The sequence below is a fragment of the Eptatretus burgeri genome, chromosome 12 (assembly GCF_056783735.1).
Source record: "Eptatretus burgeri isolate ZD-2024b chromosome 12, Ebu_testis_v1, whole genome shotgun sequence".
Classification (NCBI taxonomy): Eukaryota; Metazoa; Chordata; class Myxini; order Myxiniformes; family Myxinidae; genus Eptatretus; species Eptatretus burgeri.
Window position 1 is genome coordinate 50,719,907 of NC_140972.1, and position 13,990 is coordinate 50,733,896.

The 13,990-nt window shown below is 42.7% G+C and overlaps 2 protein-coding genes across 4 annotated transcripts in view; one reads left to right on the forward strand and one right to left on the reverse strand.

Moving 5' to 3' along the window:
* The window catches only part of LOC147015593 (dual oxidase 1-like), a 187,301-nt gene extending 175,382 nt beyond the window's left edge, over window positions 1–11,919 (forward strand). Inside the window, exons 33-34 of one of the 3 annotated variants that reach the window (XM_085850495.1) lie at window positions 1,329–1,464; window positions 11,658–11,919. In XM_085850495.1, the coding sequence (XP_085706621.1) occupies window positions 1,329–1,451 (123 nt within the window). In that variant the 3' untranslated portion in view covers window positions 1,452–1,464; window positions 11,658–11,919. Of the gene's footprint in view, window positions 1–1,328; window positions 2,060–11,657 lie in introns of those variants that run through there. The other 2 variants (XM_085850494.1, XM_085850493.1) reach the window with 2 other exon arrangements.
* LOC147015595 (dual oxidase maturation factor 1-like) overlaps window positions 8,730–13,990 on the reverse strand; it is a 43,088-nt gene continuing 37,827 nt past the window's right edge. Inside the window, exons 8-10 of the mRNA XM_085850508.1 lie at window positions 12,951–13,033; window positions 12,636–12,694; window positions 8,730–10,155 (exon numbers count right to left, since the gene is read on the reverse strand). Of these exons, the coding sequence (XP_085706634.1) occupies window positions 10,098–10,155; window positions 12,636–12,694; window positions 12,951–13,033 (200 nt within the window). The 3' untranslated portion in view covers window positions 8,730–10,097. The remainder of the gene's footprint in view (window positions 10,156–12,635; window positions 12,695–12,950; window positions 13,034–13,990) is intronic.

Sequence of the window (13,990 nt, forward strand, 5' to 3'; positions counted from 1 at the left end):
TCAAGAGAGGGGGAGAGAGGAGGGGTGAGAGAGGGGGTGAGAGTGGGGGCGAGAGAGGGGGATGGGAGAGGGGGTGAGAGTGGGTTTGAGAGAGAGGGGGGAGAGAGGAAGGGGCGAGACAAGGGGGGAGAGAGGGGGCGAGAGAGAGGGGGCGTCACAATTCTTCTTCTTCTTCGTTTGATATGATGTCGCAATTGACGCTGGGGACCTGAGTATGTTTCCCAGGTGTTTCCCAAGTTATGGCCATTTATGATACGGTTGGTCTGATCTAATTGAAAAAATGCCCCAATCCAGTCGTCGTTTACGAGAGCGAAGGAACGAAGCTACACATACTGGCACGCACCTACGGGCCCGCACTAGTAATATATAAATCTGAGTTTGTGTCTGTGGTTCTGTCTGTGAGACAGTGACATGTCGCTTACCAGAATTTGCAATGACTGTTACAAGCAAAAATATGCCATGTTTGCTTCCGTGTGAAGTATGAAAAAAAGAAGTCCCCACACGTGACGTCATCACGCAGCGATGTCTGCAATCGCATGAATGCACTAATAATTGAAGCCTTTTTATAACATACTAAAACTCATGGAAAAAATGATATGATAGAGGAGCGAAAGTTAATTTGCTGATTAGTATGAGAGGGAGAAGAAGAAGAATAGATTAACAAGAGTAGGAAATATCATGCAAACATGCCAGTTTCACTTGAGGTGTCTCACTGTCGCCTAGTCTAATGTATAAAGCTGAGTTTGTGTCTGTGGGTGGATGTGTTGTTCGCAAGCAGCTGGCTAGTGCTTGCCAAGTCAGCCGTTCCTTATCAACGGTTTCTAATGGAGTGCTTGCTTGAGTGCTTCAGCCACTTGGCAAGCACTCTACGCGAAACTTGGTAACTGAACACTCCCCAAATTCATGACATAGCGATGAGGATAAACATCTATAGCGTCATTATTTCAGCCATATCGATTAATTCTTCCCTCGAGTGGTGGGGTGGGAGGATGCAGGGGAAGGGATGGAGCGGGAAGAGGGACCTGACGTTTCCCGGCAATGCCAGGTACCCCTGCTAGTTACATATTAATACACGACACTACACTTCCTTTCAGCCCACTTTATTCTTGCATTAAAGTTGCCTTCTCTCATCATCTTCATGACTGTTCATCGATTTTGATTGCAAGAATGTGGCTTTGATCCAATGCATTTATTATTATATCATGTAATGGGGTGCATTTTCAAAATTCATGTTGATTTTGGGTCCAGTTCAAGTGATGTGACTTTCCAGATAAAGTGGGTGTGGTCTGGTTTACAGATGAGTAGACTGGGTGTGGTGTCACTTACAGGTGAATAAAGTGGGTGTGTTTAGCTGTGGACCTCCCACCATGACGAAGACGGTTGACGAAGCATGCAGGCAACTCAACCGCAAGGACAGAGCACACTTTAAACACCATTATGAGAACTTCTGAATGTGCAATGAAGGTCAGTGGGTCTTAACACAACAGTGAATTGTCATGGGTGGGAGATGATGGGGGGAGGATGGGAGTTATCACGACCACGGCAACGGAACAACTTAAAGCATGTGTTGCAACAATAGCTCTTTGTGACATGTCAGCACACTAACTTCTCATTTCCGTTTGAAGTGTTCCAATCATCAATTCTGCAATTTTCTACAAGCAACTACGCATGACTATCTGAAGGCTTCAAAGTCTGCAAAATGCTGAGTGATGATGTCTGAATATGCAAAATGTCAATTGCAGACTTTCTTTCAGGCTGAATTTATTTTGAGAGTTAATTATGATTTTAAGTGGGCATACAGGGGTCTTGAATTTAAAATATTCCTTGATAAGCATTTGAACAAATTTTTAAGCCATTCTGCATTACTCAACAGCCTTTTGAAAAGAGCATGTGAGGCTAATATAGATACGATTGCCGACATACATTCTTTATATTCCTTTTTTGTGCTTTAACTCGGACACATTGTTTAGCAAATTAATCTGCAGCATGCAGAGACGTGTGGTTATTCAATATAGCATGCATTTTGTGCAACAAATAAAGTTTGCCAAATATTCTTGGAAAGTGATCCATTTTGTTGTGTCCCAATTTATTTTATGATTGAAGACAATCTTACCAGGAAGCTTCTTTACACAACAACGAATATCAATCACACACTTGCATAAGTTTGAGTATGACAACATTGTTTTTTGCTGACGAAGGGTGAACTTACTTTTCCTAGGGAGTGTTCGCTCCATGGCAGCACCTCCCCTTTCATCAGCAGCACCCCTTCCCAATGGCAGTTAACACCTTATTTTTTTCAACTTGCAGTTGATAAATCATCATTAAAAAATTTACCCCCGTGCGGGTGACGGTCATCCCTGCGAGAAATAATACCACAAGTTCTCAATGTTCAGTTATGACCGAAGACGATTGTGCAGTTCTACTGCGCAGCTCCACTGCGCAGCTCGAACTGCGCAGTTTGGTTAAAGATGACTCGGCATTTTGGCGCGCGTGCACGAAATTATATTTTGAAAATAAATGCCGACGTTCACATTTCGGGTTTTGAAACTTTTGCACCTTCGGCGGAAAATGTATCAATATAATATACAAGGTCAGCTGCTTTGCAATGACACCATTCACTAACTTTTACCATGCCCAGGAGAGAATATATTGCCTCCTGAAGGAAGGGCAGTTTTTGCAAAGTTTGAAGTCACGTGACGCGAAAACGAAAGTGAAATTCGAAAATCCGGCCCGACCAAATTTAGAGATTGTCCCATAGATTCATATGCCACAATCAAATTCAAGATCGCATGAGAAATGTAGGAGGAGATAGATTTTGAAAATCAGCATTTTCGCATTTTTTTGCCAACTTTGAAGTCACGTGACACGAAAAGGAAAGCGAATATCGAAAATCCGTCCTGACCAAATTTAGATATTCTCCCATAGATTTATATGCCACAATCAAATTCAAGATCGCATGAGAAATGTAGGAGGAGATAGATTTTGAAAATCGGCATTTTCGCATTTTTTTGCCAACTTTGAAGTCACGTGACACGAAAACGAAAGGGAATATCGAATATCCGGCCTGACCAAATTTAGATATTGTCCTGTAGATTCATATGCTACAATCAAATTCAAGATCGCTTGAGAAATGTAGGAGGAGATATAATTTGAAAATCTTCATTTTCGCATGGAAATCGTCATTTTCGCATTTTTTGCCAACTTTGAAGTTATGTGACACGAAAACGAAAGCGAATATCGAAAATCCGCCCTGATCAAAATTTATATATTGTCCCATAGATTCATATGCCACAATCAAATTCAAGATCGCTTGAGAAATGGCAGAGGAGATAGAATTTGAAAATCGTCATTTTCGCAACTTCAAAGGCCTCGTGACCTTGACCTTGACCTTCGGTGACCTTGAAAGTCAGACCATCGTGAACGTCTCATCAACCTCTATCGGGATCACTAATGACCAGATCTCCCGCTTCAACTTCATTGTGAACGGACGGACGGACGGACCCATATTACCCTTTCTCTCACCAATATTATTAGGTCATTGGAAATGACCTAAAAAGGGCTGCTTGTGTACTTTCTCGTGGAACCTTTCAATGAAGCGTAGCCGCTTGATGCGTGAGCCCTTGAACTTGAGCAGCTCAAGCTTCTGTGCCTCCTGTTCAACGGTAAACATGTCCATCAACTCTGACTAAGTCCCACATAAGCCAAAACGGTTTTGAGGAGGTCAATAAAATGATCATCGATGGTGTTTTAAACATGGTGACCCTTAAAGGCACATCCACTCGCTGGTGTGTTCCTCGATGAAAAGGGATGCAAACACGTTGAATCAAGTGCACCGCCGTATCTGTGGTTGTGGTGCATGAACATCTTTAGCAACAAATAGTGTGCAAACTACTGTGCCATTGGTATCATGCTGAACCATTTCATCATAATTTGATGGAGGTTGGTGGCACAGTGCTTCGGGCTGCTAAATAATTTTGGAAATGGCCAAAGTTCATTTCTTCCCATGTGGTTGCTGATTGGCCCATGCAGGCACTCATTGTCACTTCATACTTCTCCCTTGCCCTCATCACCAAAGCCATCGATGAATTGTGACTGTTCATTGACTGCAGTTTTGGTTCTTACTCCAGAAGGAAAGTTATGAGACATTTGCATTCAGTGCTCTCAGCAGTCACAATAGATTGTTTTTGCATTCTATGTCATGCTTCGTCTTGCTCTGAACAGTTTATCTCCGTGCTGCTTGCTTTCATCTCAATCATCTATCCGCTTGTTCAGCCAATAGTTGGCCCTCTTGGCGTCCCGAGTCACTGCTCTCCTATTTTTGAGCCAGTATCGTTGAGTTTTTTTTTTTGTATTCCATGTGAAGACTCATGTAAGAGCTAATACATAGAACATGTGCGACTGTGGACAAGGTGTGAGTGACAGTGAACAAGACGTAGGTGGCGGCAGACGGTGTGGGCAGCCGAGGACAATGTGTGTGTCGCCGAGGACAATGCATGGACATTTGCGGACAAGGTGTTGGAGTCCGAGGACAAGGTGAGGGCGGCCATAGGAAAGGTGCATTCAGACACAGACAACGATTACATGGCTGCGAACAAGGTGTGGGCATCCACTGACAATACATGGGCATCTGCGGACAAGGCATGTGCGTCCACAGACAATGTGTGCACAGCCATGGACATGGCGTGGGTGGCCATGGATGGGGTGTGGGTGGGCCCAAACAAGGCATAGTCGGCCGTGGACGGCGATTATGCAGACATGGACAGGGTATGGGCAGCCGTGAACAGAGATGTGGGAAGCTGAGGACAATGCGTGGTCGTCTGTGGAGAACGCATGGACATCTGCAGTCAAAGCATGGGTGGCCGTGGACAATGTGCGGCTGCAGATAACGTTTGCGAAGCCGCTGACAACGTTTGGGTTGCCGCAGACAACCTGTGGGCAGCCTTGGACAAGGTATGGGCATCCGCAGAACGTATGCACTCTTTCCGGTTGTTGGGTGACCGGATAAAAGGTCCCCTCCCTGTAACTGGCTTCCTTAAATGAGCAGTGACTCCATAGCCAAGACCAGGACTCAAACACAATTGACTGGAGAAAATGTACATTAAAATGCAATACAATTGATTTGAGAAATGAACAAATTAACTTTCTTCTTTCCTGCTTTCATTCTGCTTGCACCGCATCTCATAATGGTCATAACAAACCAGGATGGTCCCAACATGCACTTCTATCAGGACTGTACCACAAGGTGCAAATCACTCAAACACCATGAAGATAATGGAAGCATAACTTCCAGAAGTACAAGAAACCATCAGAAAATAAAGTTGCAAATGAACAATCAAGGCCTTTCATTTCAAAATATGATATTCCTCACTGTTTTTCATACTGTAATTGCTTTTTAAACTGTAGTAATTTTTGTTTATTGATTTTTTTTTTTGGCAATATAAAACAATATAAAAAACTAATTTTTGCAATATAAAAATCACTCATTCAACCAGTTTGAATAGAGAAAAGGAGTCATTCAGCTGTTTTGTGTCACTGTGTGTTCTGCAATGAGCATGGAGAAAAAAAGATTCAACCAGAGAATTGTCTGAAGAGGTCAGACCCAACATTGTAGCCAAGCATGGACAATCTCAAGGCGACAAGTCCATCTCCAGAGACATTGATATTCCCGTGTCCACCGTACGCAATATTATCAGGAAGTTTAAGGCCCATGGCACTGAAGCTAACCTCCCTGGATGTGGCTGCAAGAGAAAACTTGATCGAGGATTGCAGCGAAGGATTGTTCGAATGGTGGAGAAAGCACCTCGATGAACTGCCAAACGGATTCAAGCTGACCTTCAGACACAAGGTACGACAGTTTCAACTCGCACCGTCCGTCACCAACTCAATGAAAGGGGATTCTGTGGTAGGAGACCCAGGAGGACCCCGCTGTTGAGAGAGAGAGAGAGAGAGACAGAAGAAAGCCCGACTGGAGTTTGCCAAAACACACCTGAACAAGCCAAAATCCTTCTGGGAGAATATCCTGTGGACAGATGAGACCAAATTAAAGCTTTTTGGAAAAGCACATCATCTCTAGGTTTACAGAAAACAAAATGAAGCCTTCAAAGAAAAGAACACCTTCCCTACAGTCAAACATGGAGGAGGTTCAGTGATGTTTTGGGGTTGCTGTGCTGTCTCTGGCACTGGATGCCTTGAATGTGTGAATGGCATCATGAAATCAGGAGATTACTAAGACATTTTGGAGCGCAATGTTCAACCAAGTGTCAGAAAGCTGGGTCTCCATCGAAGGTCATGCGTCTTGCAGCTGGACAATGACCCCAAACACACTTCAAAAAGGACCCAGGAATGGTTGAAGACAAAATACTGGACTGTTCTGAAGTGGCCAGCAGAGTCCAGATCTAAATCCCATTGAACACCTGTGGGGAGATCTGAAAACAGCAGTTGGGAGAAGGGACCCTTCAAATCTGGGAGAACTGGAGCAGTTTGCACACGAAGAGTGGGGCACACTGTCAATAGAGAGGTGGAGGAAGCTCATTCATGGCTTCAGGAATCGCTTGACTGCAGTTATTTTGTCCAAAGGCTGTGTGTGCTACCAAATATTACGTCTTGGGTGTTCATAATTTTATCAATGCCATTTCTTTTTATTTTCTGATTTAAAAGGATATGTTAAGTTCTGAATCAAAAACGAAGGTTTTGTAATATTAACAGTGAAATAAAGAATTATGGAGACAAAATACTTTTGTCAATTTCAACTTATTTTTGGGGAAAATTGTGAGTTATTTGAAAAACGTGCAAAGGTGCCAATATTTTTGGCCACGACTGTGTGATTGTTGCTGCATCTGTATAGTAATGCAGGAGTGTCTGTCTCTCCATCCCTGAACTACTCCCTCAGTTTTGGGAATAATCCTGCCAAACTTTCTGGAGAACCTTTTGGGGTCCCAGTGAATGTCCAAAGGTGGGTGGGAGATTTCAGAAATTTCTCAATGCAATGACGATTTTGAGTTTCTACACATACGAAGCTGCTCCCTCTCTGCACGTAAACACATCAACGAGTTTGACATTAGCAGTTTGGCCATTTCCCACAAGTGCAAACATTCCCTGGTTCGGTAATATCTCAATATATTTGAAATTTTGTGTTGACATCCACACCACACCAATCTTTCTCCCGAAGATGTAAAAAAAGACAAGGAATCCAGTCTATCAATAAGTTTTGCAGTGAATTAAATTGTCCGCATGTAGACAAATGAGGGGGTTCGGCATTATCCGTGCATGGACTTTTCCGTCAACATCACACGACGTTCGCTCGAGACTTTTTGTTATTTTTCTGTAATAACCAATTTCCTTCATCATCATAGCACATAAGAGCCAATCCCTCCTCCCCAGCCAACACCTTCACCATCGTCATTGTTATCAACGTAATCTTCATCATTAAAATTACATTGATTTTACACATTCTTGCTCCATGTTTTGGGACCAACCTGGCCAAATTTTATGTGCAACTTTTGGGGTCCTTGCACGTGTCCTAACGTGGGTGGAAGTGTTCATAAGATTTCTCAAAACATTTTTTTCTGATACGTAGGGCTCTCACCCGTGCGTAGCATGGGTACCTCTGTGGTAGTATATAATTTAGGTGTGTCTTTGACGCTGTTAGTTGTTGTTTAGTTTGACGTCTAGTTGTTTGACGTTTGATAACTACTACTATATCAACAACGACAGCGGACCGTCACCTCGCTCCACCGGTCGCCATTGCCCACGTGTTTTTGGCTGAGGGCGTGGGTGGAGCCTCCATCGCCTCGGGTCGAGGCTTCGCTCCAAGAAAGGGCATGGACCGTTTCCTCCAGCCAATGAGCGAAGGGCGAGCATGACAGGCACGCCCCAGCTAGTCGGGAGGTGACCACGAGTCGTCCGACAACCCCTCGTCCAATCCGGAGGCGAGTACCTCAGAGCGTTTTCCCTCGACCCGTGGGGGAGGGGAAGGATAAGTGGAGTGGTGAGCAGTCATTGGGGGCGATTGGCTTGGTCGACGAGGGTTCTGGAGAGTGATCGTGGCGACTGCAGAGTGGTCGTGAGGAGCGGGGTTGTTTTTTGGCAGATCGGTGTCTCGATGGCGACTGCGGAGGGTCTGCAGTCCGGTGGCGATTTGTTTCATCTGCGGCCATGCTGGCTGGCGTCCGTGGCGCTGTTCTTGGTCCCCGGAGCTTCGTGCGGCGTTGTTGGCGGTGGGTTCGAGTCCCGCCACCGGACAAGCTCAAATAGACCGCACGAGGCGGGACAGGTACTCCGGCCCAGCTGAGGACCGAAATTGACCGACGGGGTCCAGTTTATTTTTGGGTGTGTGTGTGTGTCCGTGTCCGGCCATTTTCTTATTTAAACGTGTCCGCAACCATTAATTAGACATGCATGATCCGATTTTGTTCAACCATGGCACAAGCGCAGTCCACAATAACATCCACTTGCACCTAACTTTATTTTGTGATCCGTTCAAAGATGGCCGACTGGTGGCCATTTCAGTTGAAATAAATATGGCTACCCCTTTATCTCCATACAGCAAAATTACGAAAACAATGGGGGCTATGACATTTTATGCATTTTTTTCATTGTTTTACTGTGGACCAATCATCTGTGGCAGCCTCATTTGGCCCCACTATCAGTATGTTGTGTTTCACCCTCTGTCATCATGCTCTTCCATGAGCCTTGAGTTTGGGGACAAAAATAAGTTCTTTTCTGAAAACTCAAAAATGATTTTATTTTGGTTTAAGTAAATGATCATATATTACATGAAACAATGAATGAATGTGCAAAACAGTCAAAAAAATTGCAAACTTGCTTTAAACAATCAATAAAATGAGCCTTTTCATGTCACATAAAGGGGAAATCATCTTTCCCCATATTATCCCAACTTAACTGCATAAAATCTCCAGATTATTCTCCATATAACCCTCAAATTAATCAATGTAAACCTTTTTGAAAATAAAAACACATGTACAGTATTACTTCGATGCAAAAGGGATGAATTACTGTTCGATTACTGTTAACATAGCTTGTCACCTTCCCAATCCGATCAAATGTACTGGTGAGGTCACTTCAAGTACGAATGAGTGTTTATTCATGATTAATGCTTTTTCTTTGATGCAAACAGATCATTCCAAAGTGCAATCATCACCGAATCCAAGTGAAACATTTTAAAAAGACAAAAACAAATAAAGTTTCACAGGGACTGCAGTCTCAAAGTTTGGTCATAGTAACGAGGACAGCCGTCCCATGGGTGTACGTATTTTACATTTCGATTATCTAATTTTCGACCAAAACCTTTATACTTGCCTTTATTACCGTCATAACCTTGATGTGATCTGATTGGATTTCCTACTGAAAGCCCACTTTTTGTGGGGCTGCTGTGGTGGTTCCAGACTCAGATGAGACCGTAATAAATCACTGTTCATTCCAAAGTTTAAGGTCCTTCTCTTGTAAAAAGGTACCTTTGCATCTGCACATCAATTTACAAGCAGGACATCTGGCTTTTACAATGTCAAGCTCCTCGTCCTGCAAACTATATTTATTTGCTGCCTGGTGACTTATAATCAATGGGATATTGACACTAATAATTACTGTATTAATCCATCCATCCATCCATCCATTGGGACCATACTCTGTGCAGAGCGTTGGTGCTGCCTAAGCAGTCTCCTTAGCTATTGGGCATAATCCTGGACGGGTCGCCACTCCGACACAGGACACCAGCAAGCTGGCACTCATTTTGCCAACCTCGGAAGGATGACAGGCAGAGTCAACCCCACCTGGTATTTGAACTCAGGATCCTAGGATCCCAAGCCCAGCACCCTAACCATTAAGCTTACACCAGGCATACTGTGTGAATAATCTCTACAAATTCATTTGAAAAGACTCCCTTTTCGTGCTCTCCATTTCCCCTTTCAAAATAAATTATCTTCAAATCCGATGAGTTTCTCATCAGATTTCTATCAGACCTCGTGGAAAATTCTATACGGTTTTGGAATAACTGTGATAATAAATAATATGACCAACAATGGTGATCGGATTTGTTGATGAATATTCTCATGAAGGCTCAAGAAGATCTTGTGTTCAAATCATAACCTGGTTTCTGTCATCGTTTTATCAGCATCAGTCATTCGATCTGCCAAAATACTGACATGTTTCACACTATTACTATAAACCATTTTTGCAAAAAAAAATAGAACATTACAATCCACACGTGATGAAATACAAGGAGACTTGGAGTCAAGAGAAGGCTGTTTATGTTTTAGCACATTCATGAGCCTTTTCTAATCATCCCCTCCTACTCCGATAATGGGTTCACCTCTGAAACATCAGTTTTACTTTGCTTCCCATGGGGGTAAGCATAACCTTTGTTAACCTTGAGTTCGAAATTGTTTGACTTGTCCTGTGACACACACTGACAACAGCAGAACACTATTTGATAGTTATAAGCTATTCTTGTTGAGCAATAAACTCAGCTCTCCCATTTAATTGCGAAAAAGCGAAATTAATCAGGATACTGGGAAACAATGGCCTATTGTTTTGAGATACCATGTGATCTTCAATCTACAAAACTGAAATGCAGAAAGGACAGCTGGCTTTACACATCTCTCGCCCACTCCCACTCCCCACCTACTTTGAGATGATGTGTCCCCTGTAGGCACAACCACAGTGACTTAATCAGATTAAGCTCTGAAGGGAAACAAATCCAACATGATGAAACAGCTTGGATGTGAGCATGCTCTCAACAACTATTCTGACATCCTTATCTCATAATCGCATTTAAAGTAATGGAAGTGGTTTGCTGTTATCTTTTAAATACATAATACTTGTGAAGATTTATACTTACCATGAACAAAATCACCTGTAAGCGTTTTTGTATGTGAAGGCTGAATATGATATGGCCTGATCGTCTTATTTCTGAGATGTCTCATGCTATGGCTGCCCTGAGTAGCTGAAGACAGCCGTTCACACAAGATATGTGAATTTGACGGGGATGGGGAGGTGGGATGGAGGGGGATGGGTGGGGTTATTTCCCTCGCTCAGTTTTTTTGTTTGTTTGTTTTTTTTATCCTTGGCACGACACTTGAAATTGCTATCCCATGGAGGGAGAAGGGGGACAATAAATTTATCCCCCCCCACCCCATCAAAATATTTTGTATTAATGGTGATTGAATTCGTGAAATTTTTACGTCTGACATTTAAAAATGGTAAATGTACACTGCATCCTTGTCGAGCATGAACTGATTTTAAAAAGCTTGTTCTAACCAACCACACAAACAGTATAATATCAGCAGGACATCGTGGTAAACATGGTTTTTAAAATGTAATGGAGTTTGGTTTCACTGGATCCGGATCATACTGTTAGGCTGTATAAAGTGCATCGGATGGGATTCCACTAATCTGGTATCATCTCACAAAACTGCAGGTGATGAAGCACATCAAATTAAGCAATGAAAATTGACCATGTCATCATCATTGCTTTGCTGTATTTTGAACCTGAAGCAACTGTGCATCACAATTGTTGTAATTCCTGTGTCTAATGCTGAATGTGAACATGGCTTCAGTGTGATGAACCTTATTCTGACTGATCAGAGAATCCGAATGGATGTCAGCTCACTCAACAGTATGCTGTTTGTTTCAATTAACAGGCTAACCTTGATACTTTCAAAGCTGAGAAATATGCAGAATTGTGGACTAAAGAGGGACACCACCACACTGCTGAGGCCAACCCGACAGGAAGGACAAGGAAGGTCGTGAGTTGGTGTCGATCATAGGAAGTCACTGATCACTCTCAGGGTAGAGTAGAGCTGTACATCCACTTTTTTGTGTGTATGCTTCTACCCCAAGCAGATGTGCGAAAAACCCCAACAGGCATGCACAGGTGAAAGTGTGCAAAAACAGAATTGTGAAATCTATCTCAAGTCGTGGCTGCAGAACCATCACAGTGGATTGACCCTAGCTGTTATTTTTCGAGCTACATTCTCTGCGTGCTGCCTGAAGGTGAGAGTTCTGTTCAGTTTAACCCCGAAGTAGGTTGGGGTACTGAAAAAGAGGAGGGGAATTACATTGAGCTTGACTTCTAGTCAGCTGCTTGCTTCTCTGTTGTTCAGGTGGAAAGCCGAACAGATGGTCTTCTGTATGTTGAGATGAAATCGCCATTGATAGTAGTCGGTGTGCATGATTTTGATGCTGTGTCAGAGTCTGTTGTGACTCTTTAAAGGTTCCACCAGAAGTAAGGATTGCCAGGTCATTAGCATAGGCGAGCTTAATGGCAGAAGTCTGTGGAAACTCAGCCATGCACAAGTTGAAGAGTGCTGGGGACAAGCCAGGTGCTTATGGAACGCCATGTTTTACAGCTTCTGGTTCTGCATTGTCCATTCAGTATGACCCAAAAGTAGCAAGTAGTGATGATATCGCTGATCACATTCACCGTTTGGGCTTGGCTGTAATAATATCAGCGAGCGATTTGAATTTAAATTACGACTTCAGCCTTTGCCACCCTGAGTTTTGGCCTAGTTATGGCTTTGGGGACAACAAGCGCGCCATGTAAGCAGCATCAAATTCAGAAAGTAATCCACGAATTTGTGCATGAGTTTTGTGGCCGTGATGTTTACAATGGCTCTTACTTGTGCAGCTTGCTTTCCTGTATAGATCTTCTGAAGTTCGACAGGCCGCTCTGATCCACCTGTGGTTACACATAACGACTGAAGGTTATATTATAACAGGTGCACAATTACACGATGAACAGTAGTTCAGATAACAGGTGCATGTGATGTGACTGTTTCCAAAACCCTTCACCAAACATGTAAAATATAGAACCCTCACCTTTCACTTGAAGATTATTGGTTATAAATGCATGTTGTTCGGTTTTGGATATACGAGTGTGTTCCACAAGTTTCTTTCACAAAGTGTAATGATATTTGGAGAAATTTCAAACTTACATTCATGCACACATTGCAAGATGAATCGCTGTTCTCAACAACAAAACCTTGGTTGTTGTCAGGTGTGATCAAATTTGTCGTCACTGTGGACAAAAGGTTTACAATCAATTATTTTTCTTTGCAAATCATCTCAATTAATTCCCTCCATATATTTTGCACTCATCAAAATGGTTTCTATGCACTGCACACTTGGATTCAAATTGGAAATGTGTCTGTGTATAATATACTACTTTGTGTGTGTGTGTGTGTGTGTATGTATGTATATATATATGTATGTATATATATATATATATATATATATATATATATATATATATATATATATATATATATATATATATATATATATATATATATATATATATATATATATATATATATATATATATATATATATATATATATATATATATATATATATCCCTGTGTCGTAAGAGGCGATCAGGGTTGCATCAGGAAGGGCATCCGGCGTAAAACATGTGCCAAATCACGATGCGGATCATACGGATGATCCGCTGTGGCGACCCCTAACGGGAGTAGCCGAAAGAAGAAGAAGATATATATATATATATATGTATATGTATATATATATATGTATATGTATATATATATATATATATATATATATATATATATATATATATATATATATATATATTGTTGCGGTATTCGCGCCCGCCGGCGTGCTGACGGCCACGTAACTCGAATCGCGGCACGTCGCCCACCGGACGGACAATCCAGTCGTGACCCTCTCGGACTAACGCCGGGAACCAGTCACGGGTGGACCTTTCGGTCTCACCGCGATCGAGCCAATCAGCCCCCGCGTGGGATAGGGTTGCTCGCCAAATTCGACCTACCTAAGTACCCACGCGGAGGGTAGACCGGGCGATCGCACCTCGCCGCAGGTCGACTTCGGACACGGGCCACTTAAGCGACCCGTTCCGTACTATCAGAATAACCGAGCGGTGTTATCGTCGACCTCGACGGTTCGATTAATTATCGGGCGTATTCAGCCCACTACCAACCCTTTACGTGAAGCA